At 38.9% G+C, this 22,800-nt stretch overlaps 1 protein-coding gene across 1 annotated transcript in view; it reads right to left on the bottom strand.

Annotated features, from left to right (window-relative positions):
* Window positions 1-22,800, bottom strand: part of CCDC15 (coiled-coil domain containing 15) — a 176,689-nt gene that overhangs the window by 119,395 nt on the left and 34,494 nt on the right. Inside the window, exon 4 of the mRNA XM_006892846.1 lies at window positions 9,724-9,831. Coding sequence (XP_006892908.1) covers window positions 9,724-9,831 — 108 coding nt within the window. The remainder of the gene's footprint in view (window positions 1-9,723; window positions 9,832-22,800) is intronic.

The raw sequence follows: 22,800 nt of genomic DNA, 5'->3' as shown, positions 1-22,800 counted from the left end.
AAGAAGACAAAGATTGTCACCCCTGGGGCTAACTGAAGTACCATGATGAATGGGGAAGAGATTGAGATTGTTAACAATTACAGCTTAGCTGAGCTCCACAATCAACACTCTTAGCACAAGAGTCAGGAAACCAAAAGACGAACTAAAGGGCTAAAGAGCAATACCATCACTCTGAAGACTAAGGTGTGCCTGATTCAGATTGTGGCCTTTGCAATCAGAGAGTTGGACAATGACTATGGATGAGATGAAGTGATGTCTTTGAGTTGTAGTGCTGGTGAAGATACCATGGACCACTAGGAGAACAAATAGGTCTGTCTTGGACCGCTTTCTCCTTTGAGTGTATGGACAAGAGGACCCAGTTTTTGCAGAAGGACATCATGCTTGGAAGGGTGGAGGGACAGCACAGGAGAGGAAGAATCTGGATGAGAATTTACACAGTAACTGCGGCAACAGGATTAGGTGTGTCAGTCAGTGAGAACTGGCTCAGAAGAGGTTAGGGTTTGGAGCTATTGTACAGAGGGTTGCTATGAGTTATGGGTAACTTGATATAACACATAACAAAAATAACAACATGTATCAGATAGGGAGCTCTGGTAGCATAGTTCTTATAGATCTGCACTGCTAACCAAAGATGGTGCTTTTCTAGCAGTTTGAATCCACCATCAGCTACAAAGGAGAAAGACAGGCAAATTCCTCCCAAGCAAGTTACAGCTTAGAAACCCATTTGGAGGGTTCTGATTGATCAGCAGTAACTTTTAGAGTTTAGTTTTTCAGATAAGGGCTCAATATCCAAAAAGATAGACAAAATTTCTTCATACAAGACCAAATGATCAACATTTACCCAAAAGTAAAGATTCGAAAACAAAGAGGGTGAAGGCACTTTGGATAAATGAAAATAAAACAAATAGAAATAATGAGAATACTGACACATTGCAAAAGTTGTCACTAATGACACAAAATAACATACATAAGCATCATTAAGCAGAAATATAATTTGCCGTGTAAATTTTCACCTAAAACACAATATAAAATATTGCACATATATACACACACAGGAGCAGTGATAGCCTAGGGAGTAGGAAGTTGCACTGCCAAGCAAAAAGGAGGTGGTTGTTTAAATCCACCAGCTATTCTTCAAGAAAAAGAAAGGCAATCTTCTCCTGTGTGATTACTGCCTTGTAAAGTCACCAGATGGTCAGCTATGGGTTGGTTCCAAGTCTACCTTAAAAAATAAACAAGCAAAAACAATAAAAAAATGGGCAAAAGACTTGAACAGATAATCCACTAAAGAGGGTATTAAATGACCAACAAGGACATGAAAAGATGTTCAGCAGCATTAGACACTGGGTTTCTGAGACTACAAACCTTTATAGACTCCCCTATTTTTCCCACAGAGAAGCTGGTGGATTTGAACCAATAAGCTTTCAGCAGTCCAACACCCTATACAACCAGGGCTCCTTCATCAGCCTTTTTGTTGTTGCTGTTGTTATATGCCATCATTTTGGAACTGACTCATAGGTGACACTCCAGTGGATCTTCAGAGGCAGAAGACTGCTCATCTTTCTCCCTCAGAGCAGCTGGTAGATTCAAACCTTGTGCCTTTGAATTGGCAGTGCAGCTTGTACCACTAAGCCACCAGAGCTCCCCGTTTGATGCACTTATTAATGATTCCTCAAGAAGTAATCCCAATCCTAGGTGTATATCCAGAAGATGTGAAGTAAGGAACACAAACAGAAACCTGTATACCTGTGTTCACTCAAGTACTAGTTACAATACAGTCAGATGAATGGAAAAACAACATGTAGCATATGCATACAATGAAATATTACAGTCCTAAAGAGAAACGTTGTTCTGACTCATACCACAACACAAACCTTGAAAACATAACAGAGAGAAACATAACTCAGTCTAAAAACCACAAATACTTTATGATCTCACACATATGAAATAAATACATGGAACCAAAGATTATTAAGTGTTACAAGGATGGAAAAGAAAAAGAGGACATTTCTGTTTGGGAGGAACAGGAAGGAAGGAAGGAAGGGAGGAAGGGAGGAAGGGAGGGAGGGAGGGAGGGAGGGAGAGAGGGAGAGAGGAAGGAAGGAAGGAAGGAAGGAAGGAAGGAAGGAAGGAAGGAAGGAAGGAAGGAAGGAAGGAAGGAAATTTCAACATCATTTTAAAAGGAAAAGCACTGTTATTATGTGAATCACAATTCCACTCCTGCGTGGGGATTGACTTGTATCCCCAAAATATGTTATGTGCCACCGTGTCCCTTCAACTCATAGTGACCCTATGTACAGAAGCCATGAACCCTTCTCTACCCTGTGGCAACCTTATTGTCTCTCACACAACTACCCTCATTACCCCAATCACTGAGTCAAATTCATCTCATAGATGGTCTTCCTCTCTTGCACTGTCGCTCCACCTTCTGAAGCATGATGTCCCTCTCCAAGGACTGGTCCCTCCTTATAACATGCTCAAAGTATGTCAGACGAAGCTTCAGAATCCTTGCCTCCAAGGAGCAGCCTGGTCTCACCCTCTCTAGGATGAACCTGTATGTTCTCCTAGCACACCATGGTATATTAAATACTCTTCTCCAGCACCATAGTTCCAAGGCATCAATTCTCATTCTATCATCCCTAGTCATGTTCAGCTTCCTAATGTATAGCAAGTAATTTCAAAGACTATGGTCTGGATCAGGCACACCTGAGCCTCCAGACTTCAGTACTCTAGAGAGATCCCTAACAATATAGACTTTCCCAAAGCAATTTGTCTTTTAATTTCCTGGCTGCTGGTGCCAATAGTGTTGATTGTGGAGCCAAGCAAACTGAAGCTATTAACAATCTCAAACTCTTCACCATCTGTCATGATGCTGCCAACTGGCCTATTGGTGAGAATCTTTATTTTCTTGATATTGAGCTTCAAGCCACATTGAAGGGTGCAGTCCTTGACCTTTTGCAGCAAGTGCTTCAGTTCCTCCTCAATTTCAACAAGCAGAGTTGTGTTATCTGCATAATGCAGACTGTTGATGAATTTTCCTCCAATCCTGATGCCACATCCCTTCTCGTAGAGCCCAACACATCCCTGGCATATATTCTTCCCAATTTTGAACCATGCAGTGATTCCTTGCTCCATTCTGACAGATGTCTCCTGGTCCAAGTATACATTTTGCATAAGCACAATCAAATGCTTTGGGATTCTCATTCTTTTCAGAGTTAGCCACAGTCTGCTGTGATCCATACAGTCAAATACCTTTGAAACACAGAGAGATATTTCCCCTGGTACTCTCTGCCTCCAGCCAAGATTCATCTAACATTAGCTATAATATTCCTAGTACCATGGCCTCTTATAAACCCAGCCTGTACTTCTGGCAGTTCTCTGTTGATGTGCAGTGCCAGCTTGCATGTGATAATAATGATACTGTTCGATAATTTCCACACTCTGTTGGGTCACCTTTCTTTGGAATGGGAACAAATTTGGATCTCTTCTGGTCAGTTGGCCAGGTGGTCGTTGTCAGATTTGTTGGCACAACTTGGTAAGCACATCCAGGGCAGCATCTGTTTGTTAAGCTATGTCAATCAGTATGTAATCAATTCCTGGGGTCTTGTATTTTGCCAATTCTTTCATCAAAGCAGCTTGTACTTCATCTTTTATCACCATAGGTCCTTGTTTATATATCATTTCATTAAATTCTTCTGTGTCCACCAATTCCTTTTGGTACAATGACTCTGTATACTCTTTCCAGCTTCTCTTAATGCTTCCTGGATCATTTAAAATTCTGCCCAAAGCATCTTTAAGTATTGCAACTTAAGGCTTGATTTTATTCTTCAGTTCCTTCAGCTTAAGAAATGCTGAGCGAGTTCGGCCCTTTTAATTTTCTGACTCTAGTTCTTTGCACATTCCCTTATAATACTTTGTCTTCCTGTGCTGCCTTTTGAAATCTTCTGTTCAGCTCCTTAATTTCTTGATTTGTTCCTTGTGCTTTGGCATCTCAGTGTTCTAGTACAATATTCAGAGTCTCTTTTGAAGTCCATCTTGTTATTTTCTTCCTCTGTCTTTGTAATGACCTTTTGCATTCTTCGTGAATGATATTCTTGATATCCTCCCACAGCTTATCTGGTCTTCGCTCATTAGTGTTCAAGGCCTTGAACCTGTTCCTGAGATAGTTTTGAAATTCAGGTGGGAAAGACTCCTATACCTGTGGTTATAATCCCATTTGGGAATGTAGTGGGGTTTTGTTATGACATATAGACAGTTTATCAGTGTAGGCTGAATCTTAAGTCCTCTCCTCTCCTCTCCTCTCCTCTCCTCCCCTCCCCTCCCCCTCTCTCGCTCTCTCTCTCTCTCTCTCTCTCTCGTCCCTGTCCCTCTCCCCCTCTCAATCCGCACAGATCCCTCGCTGGGAAGCCGGCAGGTCGGTTTCAACTATTGAATGGATAAATAAAATGCAGAACATACATACAATGAAATGCTACTTGGCCACAAAAAGGAATAAAAGTTACAATATGGATGAAACTTGAAACTGTTAAACTACTCACAACACAGGAATAATTAAAACTTATAAAAAAGATTTGTCTTCTTTAGCCTATTGAAAAAAAAATTATCACATTTTACTTCTACATGAAATGTTCAGAATAAGAAAATGCAAAGAGATAAAAATTCCATTAGTAGCTGCTTAGAATGAAGGTAGGGGCAAGGAAGGAATGGGGAGATATAACCAGTAGGTATGACATTTCTCTCAGGGGTAACAAAAATGCATTAAAATTAAAGTGTGAGGATAGTTACATAATTTCATGAATAAACTAAAAAAAACCCCACCAAAACCCACTGGGCTTTACATGGATAAACTGTATGACATGCAAATCCTATTTTAACAAAGCTGTTAAAAAAATTCTAGACATACTCTTAATCCTATTTTTAATTAGCTATGGATAGTTCTAACAAATCATTAATTTCCCCTCTACTGTTTACATTTATTTCCCTACCTCATTTTGGACAATGTTCTGATAATAAGTAATAGTTGAAAGACCTTGGTAGACCTTCAAAGGAAATTTTCTTGTTTCTATATTTATCTTGATGAATGTTGGATTCCTAGAAAGTGCTTTCTAAGGGGAAAAAAGGCAATACAAATAAATATCAATGATTTAGTGAATGGAGTACCTTCCTTCATAACATTAAGTTGAGTTTCTGTGAGAGATCTGGAGTGATCTTAGTGGGTTATGGTAGTCTAGTATACAATAAAGGGGAGAAATGAGTCCTACTTCATACATATTAATAAGCCACCTACACATCAAACACATTAAGGGAAGCAAGCTGATAAAGAGAACATATTAAATTTATAAATGACAACTTGCCCTTATATTCTAGGCAGTAACAATTTCAGGAGACTCATGATTTTAGTCTTGGTGAGCTTACAGAGGGTAAATAAGTACATGTTCTATTTGTATCTGCAATTCTGGAACAAAAATAACAGATTCTAATGTCACTAAAGGTAAATCTAACAAGAAAATGAACCAGAGTTCAGATGGCTAAAATTATTCTCCTTTTCTGACTGGCAAATTCCTCTCTGCATCACTTGTAGAAAATGGTTTAGATATGTGGGAAAGACCACTTATTTTATATGTGATTACAAAAATTATAAAGCTTTTAGGTAGCTTCCAATTCAATCAAGCAAATTTACTTCTAAAATGTATTTTCCTTCAAAATATCTGCATTCTTCAGAAGCAAGTGGCAAGCCTGAACTTATCAATATCAACAACAATGAATTACACTCAAATGGCACCTAGGACGCATAAGACTCATTTATACATAAGACTAGTTTATGTAAGAATGTTATCTCAGATTTAGTCCAACCTACTGGGTAATTATTTCAATTAGACTTATGAGCTGTAATCTTCCCAGAAAAATAACAATTTAAAGGTTGGAGCATATTCTGTATGATATGTAACACCAGTCTCTATGACCTGACAACAATTTTTTTTCTGATTTATTAGGAAGTGTCCAATCACCTCATTCTCACAGTACTGTAAAGTGATCATAATGGCTGAAACCATTACTATGTTGTCATGTCAAATGCTCTCAAGTTGGCTCTGACTCGTACCAACTGATATACACAGATCAAACCCTTCATTTCTGCTGTACTAACATCCAACGCCGTAGTCACTGTGCCCTAATCAGTCTCATTCAGGGTTTTCCTCTTTTTCTCAGGCCCTCTACTTTTCCAAGAAAGATGTCTTGTCCAGGGACTGGCCCTCTTGATAACATGCCCCAAAATGAAGTTTCATCATCCTTGCTTCTAAGGAGTCTATTGGCTGCATGTCTAAGACAGATTTGTTTGTTCTTTTGGCAGTCCATGATCTATTCAATATTCCTCACCAATCCAATTCATAGGCATCAGTCTTCCTTTTGTTTTCCTTAGTCACTGCCCAACTTTCACATGCAACCGAAAATATCATAGCGCAGGCCAGGTGCAATTTAGTCTTCACAATATCATCTTTGCTCTTTAGTATTTTAAAACGGTCTGTGGCAGCTGATTTGTCCACTGTCTTTGGATTTCTTGACTGTTGCTATAAAAGGGTGTTTACTGTGGATCCAAGTAAAATAAGATTATTGACAACACTACTCTTTTCTCCACTTATCATAATGTTGTTTACTGGTCTAGTTTGAGAATTTTTGTTGAGTTTAATCTATACAGTAAACTAAAGTCTTTGAGCTTAAATAGCTGAAACTACAGTGCTGTCAAATTCATAGCAGGAATGAAAATTATCAAGAAATCAAGCTGCTGAGACGAATTTAGAAACAAGTAAAAGTCCATCTTGAGAGTCATATCAAGAAAAAGGCATCCAGGCTCTATACTACTCAGCAACCCCATACTGCATTCTCTTCTGCAGCCTCAGCCACATCCTTGAGACACAATGGTAAAGGTCACAGTAAACCTCTGGCTGCATTGGATGCCTGGTCACCAGTGCTGCTTTTAACTCTGGCAAAGTGGATGTTGTTGCCATCAATGACCCCATCACTGACTTCAACTACATGAGCTATATGTTCCATTATGATTTCACTCATGGAAAGTTCAATGGCACTGTCAAAGCTGAGAATGGAAAGCTGGTCATCAATGGGAAAGCCATCACTATCTTCCAGGAGCGAGATCCTGCCAACATCAAGTGGGGTGATGCTGGTGCTGAGTATGGTGAGGAGTTCACTGGTGTCCTCACAACCTTGAGGAAGGATGGGACTCACTTGAAGGGTGGTACCAAACAGGTAATAATCTCGGCTCCTTCTGCTAATGCCCCCATGTTTGTGATGGGCATAAACCATGAAAAGTATGACAACTCTCTCAAGATTGTCAGCAATGCCTCCTGAACCACTAACTGCTTGGGTTCCCTAGCCAAGGTCATCCAACACCTTTGGCATCACAGAGGGACTCATGATCACAGTTCATGCCAACACTGCCACCCAGAAGACTGTGGATGGCCCCGCTGGAAAGCTGTGGTGTGATGGCCGTGGAGCTGCCCGGGACATCATCACTGCAATTACTGGTGCTGCCAAGGCCATGGGTAAGGTCATCCCTGAACTAAAGGGGAAACTTATTGGCATGATTTTCTGTGTCCCCCACCCCCAATATGTCGGTTGTAGACCTGACCTACCATCTGGAGAAAGCTGTCAAATATGATGACATCAAGAAAGTAGTAAAGCAGGCATCAGAAGGGCTCCTAAAGGGCAGACGCGGATACACTGAAGACCAGGTTGCTTCCTAAAACTTTAAAAGTGACACACACTCTTCCACCTTTGAGGCTGTGGCTAGCATTGCCCTGAATGACCACTCTGTCAAACTCATTTACTGGTATGACAATGAATTTGAAGGTGCACTTGATTCAGGTCATGATCATTTGCTATGCATCTGACAACTGGACAATGAATAAGGGTGACAGAAGAACTGATGCCTTTGAGCTGTGGTGTTAGAGAAGAATGCTTAATATCCCATGGGCTGCCAAAAGAACAATCAGATATAGCTTCAAGAAAGTATAGCTAGAATGCTTTTCTAAGGAAAGGATAATAAAGTTTTATCTCACATACTTTGGTCATGTTGCTAGGAAATGCCATTCCTTGGAGAAGGACTTCATGCTTGGAAAGGTGGAGAGTCAACAAAAGAGGAAGGTCCTCAGCAAAGTGGACTAACACAGTGATTGCAGCAACAGGCTCATGTGTATCAGAGAGGAAGAGGATGGCACAGGACCAGAGAAGGTTCACTATAAGTCACACTTATTCACACTGACAATAACAAAACATATCCTGCTTTGGTGAGTACAGTCAAGGGTCTTAAAAGTCTGTAAGCAGTCATATAAGATGTAGGTCCAACGTTATTAGATGTTGTCAACTCCAAATCACATCAAAATCTCACCCTATCCTGTGCCATCCTAACAATCTTTGGCATGCTCAAGCCCACTGTTTCAATCACTGTGTCAACCCATCTTACTGAGTCTTCACTCAATGTCAAATGCCTTTGCATAGTCAATAAAACATCTTTCTGGTATTCTCTGCTTTCAGGCATCAGCAATAACTCTTGCTATTCTTGGGAATCCATCTTGAATTTTTGGCCATTTTTGTCAATATGTTGCATCGGCATTTTTTAAAAAATAATTTTCAGCAAAATTTTACTTGCATTTGATATTACTGCTCAATAATTTTCATCATCTGTTGGATTACCCTTCCTGGGTATGGGAACAGATAATAGATCTCTTCCAGTCCATTGGCCAGGGAGCTGTCTTCCTCTTTATTGACATAGACAAGTGAATAGTCCAATGTTGAGTCTGTTTTCTGAAACATCTCAACTGGGTTTCTGTCAGTTCCTGGAATCTTATTTTTTTCTCAATGCCTTCAATGCACCTTTGACTTGCTCCCTCAGTACCACCTGTTTTTGATCATATGCTACTTTCTGTAACCAATTCTTTTTGGTGCAGTGGCTCTGTATTCTTTCCATCTTCTTTTGATACTTGCGGCATCATTCAGTATTTTGTTCATAGACTCCTTCAGTATTGCAAATTGAGGTTTGTGTTTGCTCTTCACTTCTCTCAGTTCAAGAAATGCCTAATCTATTCTTTCCTTTTGGTTTTCTAACTCAGGTCTTTGCACAGATTATATAGTTTACATAAACCATAACCACTTCATCTTCCTAAGAAAAGAACTAAATGGTGCCAGACTCCCATTACTATTTTAATTAGGGTCACAATAGATGGACTCTGCTAAAATGGGAGGGAGAAAAGTATAAATTAGAACATGAAACTTCTAAAGCAAACAGACAACGGAGACCTACTAGGCTGAGACCAGAGCCCGACTAACATGATTGCCCCTAAATCCTCTCAAACTTTAACTGAAAACTAACCCAAGGTTACCTTGTAAATGCTTAACAAACTGGCTCAAAGGATAATGAGTATCACCTATAAGTACTGTACTTCTTTTGAAAAATCACCCATGATAGCAAACAGTCAACAATTACTTTAAAACAAAAGGAGAATATAATGGGGCAAGGGAACTAGATGCTTGGAAAAGGGAAAACCAGAACAGAAATACTAAGAATATTCAAGCACTGTAACGTAAATGATATTATTGAACAACTTGTGTAGAAACTGTTAAATGGGAATCTAAATTACTAACAAATCTTCACTGAAAAACGAACAACATTATTTAAATAAACAAGAAAACAGCAACAAAAAAGGAATATACCTCTTGGCTGGGAACATTTTCCGTTTTATCATCTGGAAACATGGATGTCTTATTTTCACTTATAAAAGATGCCAGGCGATGACGTACTTGTTTCATGGTTTGACTGAGCTGCCAAGAAAAAGGGGGAAAAGCAAACAAAGACAGGCTAAAGTCTTAATACCAAATATACTAAGTGTTCCAACAGGGAAAAAAGGCCCTATTATTTAAAAAAAAAAAAGAAAGCCAGACTTAAGACAAGAGGATTACTTTCAAAGAAGTCTTCTGTCTGCTGACGGCATCTTTACAACATTATTTTCATTATTCTGAGAGACCATATTTCCTAACTTGATTTAAAAGCTGTTGCTCAAATTGGTGTAGGGTTTTGTTGTGTTTGGGGTTTTTTTATGACAGATGTTTTATATTCACTATATACAAAAAGGAGGGAGAGGTCCTTGGAGATGGACATCATGCTTGGGAGGGTGGAGTGACGGCACAGAAGGGGGGGAAGACCCTCTATGAGGTGGATTGATTCAGTGACTGGGGTAATCGGGATGGGTGTGTCAGGGGCAGTGCGATTGGCACAGGATAGAGCAGGGTTTAGGGCTGTTGTATATAGGGTCGCTATGAGTAGCAAGCGACTCGATGGCAACACAACAACAACAACATATACAAAAAGCAGAATCTAAAAAGTTTTCATTAATATACTTGTAGGAGACACCTCCTAACATTCACCTTTAATAAGAAATAAATTAAATAAACAAACAAAAAATTCATCTTTTTTTAGAAGGTATTTCAACTGGTTTTTGTAAACCTAAAGAGTCCTGGTGGCACAGAGAGCTATATGTTGCACAGCTAAACTGAAACGTCGGTGGTTTGACTCTACCAGCTGAAAGATGAGCATTCTCCACCCTGAAAACCCTGTAAAAGCATCGCCATAGGTCAGGATCATCTTAGTGGCAGTGGGGAGGAGGGTGCTGTATACCTAACTGTTCCCAAACATCACTAGGACCCTATTCTTAGTGCATCCCTAAAACTCACTTTTCCTTATTTATATCAATTCATTCTTTATTGAATAAAATTTTTCTTTTATACTGATTTACTTACAAAGTTCATAGACATTGTTTTTCACACCAGATCTTTCCCCTTTCCTTTATCCACTCCTCCCCTCCACTCATCAAACTGTGCAGTCCTATGATTAAGTGCCACTCCCATCTTCACCCTTCTGCTCCCCTCCCCACCTGAGATCCTCGTACTCGTTCTACAATAATGGTCTTATACAGTATTTGTCCTTATGGAACTAAGTTAGTTCACTTACCATAATGCTCTCCAGTCCCTCCCAAATTAGGCAGCAATTTACAAAATTACTCAGCTCCTGCGTGCTGTGTAGTATTACATTGTATGGATGTACCATAATTTCATAATCCATTCTATTGTGGTTGGACATTTAGACTGTTTCCATGTTCTTGCTATGGTAAATAATGCTGCTATGAACACTGGTATACAAGTTTCTGTTTGTGCCTTTGTTCTTATTCTCAGAGTATATTCCACACAGTGGAATAGCTGGGTCATATTAATTTCTATGTTCAGCTTTCACAGGAAATGCCAAACTGCCTTCCAGAATGATTGTACCATTTTACAATCCTACCAACAATGTCTAAGAGGTCTTATCTCGCCACATCCTCTCCAACATTTACTTACTGCCCTGCTAACCTTTGCCACTGCTACTCGAATAAGATGGTATTTCATACATCAATTCATTCTTGACCTCCAACATTTGACAACAACAGCTATTTAAAGTCTTACTCAAACCTAAAGAAACCAGAACTGCCACCCAAGCAGATATATGCACACCTATGTTTATTGCTGCTTTGTTCACAAAAGCAAAGAGTTGGAAACAATCCGAACGTCCGTCAACAAACAAAAGGATAGGGAAGCTGTGGTATATTCACACAATGGAATATTATGTAGCACTGAAAAAACAAGGAACTCATGAAGTATTATACAAAATGGGTGACCACGGAGGACATTATGCTGAGTAAAATATCTCAGTCACAAAAAGACAAATACTGTGTAATGCCACTGTTATAAAACTGGACTGATATGGCGGTTGGAGTAAAACCAAGAAGAGAGGGGATAAATAATGCACATGGCATTGAAATATACAAAGGAGAGAACTGCATAAAAGGAATATATGATTAGGTATTATTGGCATGACAAGAATCCAGAATAAGAGATGCATAGTAAAGGGGACTGGTGTGTGTGTATCTGTATAACAATGAAAGAATTTTTTTCCAAACAATTTCCAAAGAAAAAAGGAAGAAAATGTGCAACAATCAATGACTGGAAATCCAAGTTCTCTATAAACTTTCATTAAAATCTCAAGAAATAAAAACAAAAAAGTCTTATTCAAATCTTCCTACAGGAAGTCTTTTAAATTAATATAAAGCATAAGCTCAAACATCTTAGTATAATCAATTCACCTGCTGGTGGCCTAATGAGTAAGGGGTTGCGCAGCCAATCAAAAGGCATGTGGTTCAAATCCACCTGCTGCTCTGTGAAAGAAATATAGATGATCTTTTCTTTTATGATTTCCTGTCTCTAAAATCCTGTTGGAAGTTTCTGCTTAATGGCATATAATAAATATAATACGTAACATGATAAATGAACATTCATATTAAATATACTGATGTTATGGTCATTCCTACATCTAACTAGTAATCTCAACAAATTCCGATTTTGATTAACCGAAACACAAGTATATTATATCTCACATATCTGCATATAAGGTATCTTCAGGAAAAAGAAAGAAGTGAGATATGTATCATTGTTTAGGTTAACCACGGCATCATATGGCAGAAACATTTCTTCACTCTACTCAATACAACAAATTACAGTAAAGCTAGCTTTAGCTATAAATTATTTAAAAGCTAATGATATCATTTCTCCCTTGAGCTTAAGAAATGCTCAGTTCGGACCTTTTGATTGTCTGACTCCAGTTCCTTGCATATTTCATTGAAATATTTTACTTTGTCTTCCCACCCTGCCTTTTGAAATCTTCTGTTCAGCTCTTTAGTATCTTGAATTCTTTCCTGTGCTTTGGGCATCTCAGTGCTCCAGTGCAATATTCAGAGTCTCTTCTGACAACCATTTTGTTCTTTTCTTCCTTCTCTGTCTTTGTAATGACCTTTTGTACTCTTCCTGGATGATACTCTTGATATCCTCCTACACCTCATCTGGCTTTCACTCACCGGTGTTCAAGGCCTCAAACCTGTTCTTGAGATGTTTCTGAAACACAATACTGGTAAGAGATTTAAGACACCACTCTCACAAAAGTATAGATCAACTCAAAAGAAACTTAATAAAAATGCATAAGATCTAAACTATACAATCAGCTGACTCAAACTGGTGGATGTACACAGGGTACTTCAGCCAACTACTAAAAGTCAATTTATTTTCTTCTCAAATGTACAATACTACATTCTCCAGAAAGTATCCTCTATTAGGACACAAAGTAAGCCTTAAGAAATTAAACACTGAAACGATAAAAAGTATCTTTTCAGACCACTGTTGGGGACCACTTATTTTAATTCTCTGGGGAAATGATGCCTGGAAGAAAGGAGTAAATAAAAACACAAGAGACAAACAGCTTACTGAAATAAAGCAGGACAGAAACCGCCAGGAGACCGGCCCTGGGCAGTATACCTTTTAGAAACAAAGAGATGGTTCACAGAGAAATAGAAACTTTGAAGGTTACATTATAGAGCCATGCTGGCTGGATACAGGAACAAAGTAGAAACATTAAGATTTATCTTACAGGGCCCTAAAAGGCCGAGATCTGAGTTCCCAGAAATTAAGACAAAAGGCTTTTGACAAATAAGCAAGAAAAAATGAACAACATATTGTGCACAATCTCCTTCTGATTAGAACTTGTTACAATTAATATAACTGCAACTGCCGAGAACAAAGGAATATTCATGTATCGGGAAGAGTTACTTTTCTTGAGCTCTTTTGCAAGACTCTAGTCTCTTTTTTGTTTGCAGAACTTAGAGAACAAGTTTCTTCCCACACTCTATCCTCAGACCGGTCTTTTGGATAGGTGTCTGGAGTACATCTGTGTGCAGACTGTTCTCCTGAGATGGCTACGCTCCGGCTCCATCGGACCACAGTGCCACAAATCTAGAAATTAAGGATAAGGAAGTAAAGCTTATAAAACCACCCACGTGGAAAATAATGGACACATGGAACTTTTGTGCATTCAATGATTTATTCATAGCAAATACTTTATTTAAAAACACAAACGGCAACATCACAAAATGGACCTCACCTGATGGATTGCAAAGGAATCAGATTGACTCTACTTGTGGAAAGAAGTGTTGGCGAAGTGCAATATCTAAAGTCAAAACTAGACAAGGTTCCAGTTGTGGGACAGACTATCAGGGACTCATGTGCAAGTTTAAGTTGAACAAAATTAAATCTAGTCTGCAGGAACTAAAATACAACCTTGAGTCTATCCCAGTTGAATTTAAAAATACACAGGTTCCAGGTACTGCACACCAATCAAAGACCCTAGGAACTATGGAAGGACATCAAAGACATCATTCATGAAAAGAGCAAAAGGCCATTACAAAGAAGGAGGGGAAATAAAACCAAAATGGATGTCAGGAGAGACTGAAAATGGCATTAAAGTGTTGAGATGTTTAAAAAAACAACAAAACAAAACAGGAGGTGCCAAAGAAAAAGAGCTGAAGATAAGATTTCATAGGACAGCCCATATTATAACGAAATGTACATAGAACTGGTAGCAGAAAAGAAAAAGGAAGAAGAATTCACTTGGCATTCCTCAAACTGAAAGAACTTAGAAGCAACCAGAAACATTAGCAAAGTTCAACAGGACAATAAACAACATATGCTGGGAAAGTTGTGTAGCGATTAGAATTCTTATTCACTGCTAGTGGGAATATAACATGGTACAACTACCATTGAAAGCAGTCTGGCACATTCTCAAAATGTTGGAAATAGAAACGACATTTAATCCAGCAATTCCATAACTGGGAATATGCTCTAAAGAAACTAGAGCCACAGCTTAAAGAGATGTATGCAAATGCATGTTTATTGCTGCATTATTCACAAGAGTAAAGAGATGGAAGCAACTCAAGAGTCCATCAACAAATGAGTGGATTGAAAAACTATAGTACATCCACAATGTGGGATATTACGCAGCACTGAAAAAAAAGAAATGAATTCATAAAACATTACACAAGGGGGAGCATGGAGGACATTATGCTCAGTGAAATATCTCAGTCACAAAAAAGATACTGTATAACACTGCTGTTATAAAACAAGACAGACATGGGAAACTGGGGAGAGAATTGAAAAGAGTAGATATATAATGAACACTGCATTAGAACAGATGAGGTGGAAACCTGTCTGAAAGTAGTAATGACAACAATCTGAAATGGGTGCATTGCGCGATGGGTTGTGGGAGGGGAAGAAAATGTTCAACAATGAAAAAAATATTAGAATAAAATAATAATTGATAAACAAATTCAAGCCTCAAGTTGCAATACTGAGATGCTATGGGCACAATCTTGAACAATCCAGAAAACATTAATAGAAGACAGAAGGATTCCATTGTGAGGATGTACTACAATTTTTCAATCCATTCAACTGTAGCTAGACATGTGGGCTGTTTCCATGTTCTTGCCATGGTGAATAATGCTGCTATAAACATTGCTGTACAAATCTCCATTTGTGTCTCAGACAGAAGGATTCCATTGTGAGGATGTACTACAATTTTTCAATCCATTCAACTGTAGCTAGACATGTGGGCTGTTTCCATGTTCTTGCCATGGTGAATAATGCTGCTATAAACATTGCTGTACAAATATCCATTTGTGTCTCAGACAGAAGGATTCCATTGTGAGGATGTACTACAATTTTTCAATCCATTCAACTGTAGCTAGACATGTGGGCTGTTTCCATGTTCTTGCCATGGTGAATAATGCTGCTATAAACATTGCTGTACAAATCTCCATTTGTGTCTCAGTTTTAATTCCTTGGGGTATATTCCTTGCAGTGGAATAGCTGAGCCATGCAGAGTCTTTCACAAGTTATGTAGTACTTTTCAAAATTGTTGCATCTGAGTGCTACATAGTATTCTATCATGCCTTGAAGAGATGCTCAAAATCACTGGTAATAAGAGAGATGAAAATTAATTTTAAATTAATTTAAAAAATTAATAATGTAATTAACAATAAACATGCCAAAATGTTCAACTTTCAGAAGAAAGGCTACATAAACTACCTTCAAAAGTGGTTGTAACATTTTACAATCCCACCAACAGTGTTGGGAGTTCTCACTACTGTACATCCTCTCCAACATTTATTGCTTGTTGCCCTACTAAACTTTGTCACTGCTACTGGCGTGAGATGGTATCTCATTATGGTACTGATTTTCATCTCTCTTATTACCAGTGATTTTGAGCATCTCTTCAAGGCATGATAGAATACTATGTAGCACTCAGGTGCAACAATTTTGAAAAGTACTACATAACTTGTGAAAGACTGGAGAGCATTATAATGAATGAACAAAAACTGAATAAGACCATTATTGTAAAAATAGAAGGATAACTAGTAAAACATGTATTAGAATCAAAGGGGAAAGGAGTGTGAGCAGAGGAGTGAGGATGATTATAGGCGAAACCACAGTGTTGTGCCGTTTGGTGGGTAGAGGAAAGGGGTGAAGGCAATGGAAAAGGATGAGAAGGCAAGGTAATGATGGGCAAGGTCCAACTGTGATTAATTTTATAAAACATGCACAGAAGGGGAGCTCTGGTGGACTAGTGGCAAGAAGCTGCACTGCAATCCCAGAGGCGCACGGTTCGAATCCACCAGATGCTCTGCCGAGGAAGGAGGGACAATCTCCTCCTGTACCAGTCAGATCTGATTTGACGGTACACGCACACACACAAATAATTAAAAAAAAATAAATAAAAAATATGCACAGGAATGACTATGAAATACGGTATAAATGAAGAAGAGTGTGAAACACTACATATACAAACTTTGTAAGCAAGCCAATATAAATTTTTTTTAAAAGAAGATGGAAGGAATACACAGAATTGTTGTTGTTATGTGCCATCGAGTCACTTACGACTCATAGCGACCTTTTGTGCAACAGCCCTAAACCCTGCTCTATCCTGTGCCAATCGCACTGCCTCTGACACACCCATCCTGATTACCCCAGTCACTGTATCAATCCACCTCACAGAGAGTCTTCCCCTCTTGCGCCGTCCCTCTGCCCTCCCAAGTATGATGTCCCTCTTCAAGGATCTGTCCTTCCTTACAAAATGTCCAAAGTATGTCAGATGAAGCCCTATAATCTTTGCCTCCAAGAAGCAGCCTGGTTTAACCCTCTCCAGAATGAATCTGTTTGTTTTCTTGGCAGTCCATGGTACATTCAGTACTCTTCTCCAGCACCACAGCTCAAAGGCATCAATTCTCCTTCTATCCTCCCTAGTCATTGTCCAACTCTCTGATGCATAACAAGTGATTGCAAAGACCATGGCCTGTATCAGACACACCTTAGTCTACAGAGTGACACCATTGCTCTTCAGTACCCTGGAGCGTTCCCTAACAGCAGACTTTCCCATCACAATACGTTTTTTGATTTCCTGACTACTGGTGCCAAGGGTGTTGACCATGGAGCAAAGCAGACTAAAGTTGTTAACAATTTCAATCTCTTCACCATCCATCCTGATGCTGCCAGTTGGTCCAATGATGAGAATCTTTGTCTTCTTGACATTGAGCCTCAATCCATACTGAAGGCTGTAGTTCCTGACCCTCTGCAGCAAGCATTTCAGGTCCTCTTCAATTTCAGCAAGCACAGTTGTGTCATCTGCGTAACACAGATTGTTAATAGGTCTTCCACCAATCCTGATGCCACACTTCTGCTCATAGAGGCCAGCCTCTCGGATAAACTGTTCTGCATACAGGTTGAAAAGGTATGGAGATAGGACAATCCCTGGTGTACATCTTTCCCAATTTTGAACCATGCAGTTACCCTGCTCTGTTCTGACTACTGCCTCTTGGTCCAAGTATAGGTTTCGTATTAGCACAATTAAATGTTCTGGGATTCCCATTCTTCTCAGAGTCAGCCACAGTGTGTTATGATCCACACAGTCAAATGCCTTTGCATAATCAATGAAACACAGATATACATTCTTCTGGTATTCCCTGGTTTCAGCTAAGATCCATCTAACATCAGCTACAATATCCCTAGTGCTATGACCCCTTCTAAACCCAGACTAGACTTCTGGCAGTTCTCTGCTGATGTGCTGCCAGTCGTTTTTGGATAGTCTTCAGTAGAACAAGAAACAAATTAGATGACACTGAAAATTTTCAGAAAAGTACCATATGAACAAGAGTCAATGATAATGAGGGATGAAGTTCAAGCTGCACTGAAGACACTAACAAAAATTAAGGCCCCAGGAATTGATGGAATACCAATTGACCTGTTTCAGCAAACAGATACAGCCCTGGAAGTGTTCACCAGTTTATGCTAGGAAACTTGGAGGAAAACTATTTAGCTAACAGAGTAGAAGGGTCCATTATTTGTTCCCATTCCCCAAAAGTGTGATCCAACAGAAGGCGGAAATATCCAACAATATCATTAATATATCATGCAAGCAAAATACTGTTGCAGATCATTCAAAAACAGCTAGAGCACTACATTGATATGAAGCTACCAGAAGTTCAAGCTTGTTTAAAAGAGGCTGTGGCATAAGGGGGATCATTGTTGTTATCAGATGGGTCTTGGCTGAAAGCAGAGAATACCAAAGGAATGTCTATTTGAGTTTTATTGACTATTTATTCAAAGGCATTTTGACTGTATGCATTATAAAAAATTATGGATAACATTGTAAAGAATCGAAATCCCAGAACAATTATAGTGTTAACACAAAATCTATACCTAGACCTAGAAGCTGTTGTCTGAAAAGAGCAAGGAAATACTGTATGGCTTAAAATCAGGAAGGGTTGTATCCTTTCTCCATACACACTCTATTTGTGTGTTCTGAGTAAATAATTGGAGAAATTGAATTCTATGAGGAAGAATGTGGCATCAGGATTTGAGAAAGACTCATCAACAACCTGAATTATGCAGGTGACACAGCTTTGCTTGCTAAAGAAGAGGCTATGAAACACTCTGCAGAAGATCAAGGACTACAGCCTTCAGTATGGGTTACATCTCAACATCAGGAAAACAAAGATCCTCACCAAAAAACCAACAGCCAGTATTATGATAGATGGAAAAGGACTGGCGCTGTCAACGATTTAATCTTATCTGGATCAACAATCAACACCCAAGGTACAAGCAGTTAGGAAATCAGGAGATGTATTGCATTGGGAAAGACTGCTGTCAGGGACCTCTCCAGAATGCTGAAGATGGATGTTAGTTTGAAGACTATGGTGCACCTAGTTCAGGTCATGGTCTTCTTAATCACCTGCTATGGTATCAGAGAGCTGCAAAATGAATCAGGATGACAGAAGAATTGATGCCTTTGAATTGTGGTGTTGCAGAAGATTTCTGAATATCCCATGGACCGCCAAAAGAATAGATAAATTTTAGAGAAATTATACCCAAAGTATTCAAAGAAGGCAAAGATGACAAAGCTTCGCCTTTCATACTTCAGAAATGTAGTAAAGTTTACTCATTGGAGAGAGACATGATGCTTGGAAAGATGAGGGATAAGTGAAGGAGAGGAAGATCTCCAATGAGATGAACTGACATGGTGACTTCAGCTATAGGCTTTAATGCTTCAGACATGATGAGGATGGCACTGTACAGGGCAGGGTTTAGGCTGGTTGTTCATAGGGTCGCAAAAGAGTTGTACTCAACTAGACAGCAACTAGCAGCAACAACAAAAGAACACAATTGGGTGTTAGGGGAAATAAAAACTGAGATTAAATAGTTCCTTGAAACAAATGATAATGAAAACACAACATACCAAAATCTGTAAGATACAGCTAAGGCAGTCTCAGGGCCAGTTTATAACAACAGGCAAACACATAAGTGAAAAATAGCAAAATAATGACCTAATTCAACACTGCCATCAAATAAAAAAAGAACAACAATCTAACTCGACAGTCTTTAAAAGAAATTATAAGAATAAGAAATCAGTGAGACAGAAAACAGAAAAATAACTGAAGCCATCAATAAGACCAGGAGCTAATTCTTCAAAACAGTCAATAAATTAGACAGATCATTAGCAAACTTAAAAGAAAACAAAGAGAAGACACAAATAACTAGAATTGGAAATTACAGAGGGGACATCACAACAACAGAACCACATGAAATTAAATCAGTATTATCAGAATAATAGAAAAAGCTATTATCTGATAAATTTTATACCCTAGAAGAAATATACAAATCTCTGAAACTCATGCCCTGCCCATATTGACACAGACAGATTTAAAACACTAGAATACATAAAAAAAAGGAGAATTTGAGCAGGTCATAAAAAAAGACCCCCCTCTCAAAAAAAATCCATATGATATCACAGCTGGGTTCTTCCAAACATTCCAAGAAGATCTATTATCAATTCTCCTTAAATTGTTTCAAAAAATAGAAAAAGGACATTCTCAGAGTCATTTTATGAATCAAGCATAATCTAATACCAAGCAAAGACATCACCAAAAAAAAAAATCTACAGACCAGTATCTCAAATGAAAACAGATGCAAAAATCATGACTAATAGAATCCAACAGCACATCATAAAAAAATTCATCATGACCAAGTGACATTCATAACAGGTATGCAAGGATGGTTCAACATAAGAAAAAAAATCAATATAATGCATTACATTAACAAAGCAAAGAATAAGAACCACATGATCCTATCAATTGATACAGAAAAGGCATTGCCAAAATCCAACACCTCTTCTTGATTAAAACATTCAGCAAAATAGGAATAGAAGGAAACTGCCTCAGTTTCATGAAAAGGACAGAATGTGGAAATTATCGTACAATATCACTCATATCACACACAAGCAAAATCCTGCTGAACATTATCCAGAAATGACATGAACAGTGCATTGATGAAGAACTACCAAAAATACAAGCTGAGATTAGAAGAGGCCATGGCACTAGAGATATTAACACCAATATTAGATGGGTCTTGGCAGAAAGAAGAGGCCATGGCCCTAGAGACATTATCACCAATATTAGATGGATCATGCAAGAAAACAAAGAGCACCAGAGGGATATCTGTCTGTTTCATTGACTATGCAAAGGCATTTGATTGTGTGGATCACAACAAATTTATGGTTAACCTTGAGGAGAATGGAAATCCCAGAACACTTGATTGTGCTTATGTGAAACCTATACTTGGACCAGGAAGCAGTCCTCCAAACAAAGCAGGGAAATACTGCATAGTTCAAAATCAGGAAGGAAGTATGTCAGGAATGTGTCTTGTCTCCATACCTTTTCAATCTGTATTGTCATTTGGGAAGCTGGACTTTATTAGGAGGAATGTGGCATCAGGATGGGAGGAAGATATATCAACAATCTATGCTATGCAGATGACACAACCTTGTTTGCTGAAACTAAGGAGGTCCTGAAGCACTTGCTGCAAAAGGTCAAGGACTATAGTCTTCAATATAGAGTTTAGGGGAGCTCTGGTGGCCTAGTGGCAAGAAGCTGCACTGCAATCCCAGAGGCGCATGGTTCGAATCCACCAGATGCTCTGCCGGGAAAGGAGGGACAATCTCCTCCTGTACCAGTCAGATCTGATTTGACGGTACACAGACACACAAAATAATAATAAAATAAAAATTAAAAATAAAAAGAAAACAGAGTTTCTCACCAATGGACCAAATGGCAGCACCATGATAGAGAGAGAAGAGATAGGTGTTATTAACAGTTACGGCTTGTTAGCCTCCACAAAGAACACTCTTGTCATCAGCAGTCAGGAAATAAAAAGATGAACTGCCTTAGGTAAATCTGCTGTCAGGGACCTTTCCAGAGTACTGAGAAGCAATGATGTCAGTCAAGAAACTAAAGTGCACCTGATCCAGGCCATAGTCTTTTGCAATTACTTGTTATTCTTCAGAGAGCTGGACAATGACTAATGATGACAGAAGAAGAACTGATGAGGGGTGGTGGTGAAGAGTCTTGAACATACCATGGACCAGCAAGAAAACAAACAGGTCTCTCTTGAAGATGGTGTATAAGAGGAATGCAAATCAAAACCACAATGAGATACCATCTTACCCCAGTAACTCTGGCAAAGTTTAACAGGACAGCAAGTAATAAATGTTGGACAGGATGTGGGAAGATAGGAAACATCGTTGGTAGGATTGTAAAATGGTACAATACTCTGGAAGGCAATTTGGCGCTTCCTCTGAAAGTTGAACATAAATATGACCAACCAATTCCACTGCTTGGAATATACCCCAAGAAAATGAGAATTGACACACAGACACTTGTACTTCAGTGTTCATAGCAGTGTTATGCAACATTGTAAGAACAGGGAAACAGTCCAAATGTCCAACCACAAGCGAATGGATTGAGAAATTATGGTACATTCCAGGAAGGAATATTATATGGTATGTAGGAGCAATAATTTTGAAAATTACTACTTAAATTGAGAGGGACTGGAGAGCATTATGCAAAGTGAACTAACTCAGTTCCGTAAGGACAAATACCATTATTAGAGAAATAGATAACTAGTAAAACACGTATGAGGATCCAAGGGGGGAGGAGGGGACCAAAGGGGTGAGGATGGGCATGGGGGGCTGTGGTTAATCATAGTGTCCACAATTTGATGAGTGGAGGAAGGGGTGGGTAAAGAAAATGGGAAAGTACTGCCAAAGGGGCCCTTTAGAGTAGTGAGAGAAGATTTTCACCCTGAAACCCACAACGTCCCTTTTCAGCAGGAAGTAGCTAAGAGAATACACCATCCCCTTTTCCTTATGAATCAGGGTGAAGTCTCTCTCAGGGCGGAGTGATAGGGAATGGCAAAGGGCACACTGACAAAGGAGATTAATCAGAACTGGCTTTGACAAGCACTGTGGCAATTGGACAATTAAAACAGGCATTC

This window comes from Elephantulus edwardii, unplaced genomic scaffold, assembly GCF_000299155.1.
Source record: "Elephantulus edwardii isolate Elephantulus edwardi_28Jun2011 unplaced genomic scaffold, EleEdw1.0 scaffold00120, whole genome shotgun sequence".
NCBI lineage: Eukaryota > Metazoa > Chordata > Mammalia > Macroscelidea > Macroscelididae > Elephantulus > Elephantulus edwardii.
The sequence above is the reverse complement of the archived record's forward strand: the minus strand, read 5'-3'. Positions and strand labels throughout refer to the sequence as shown.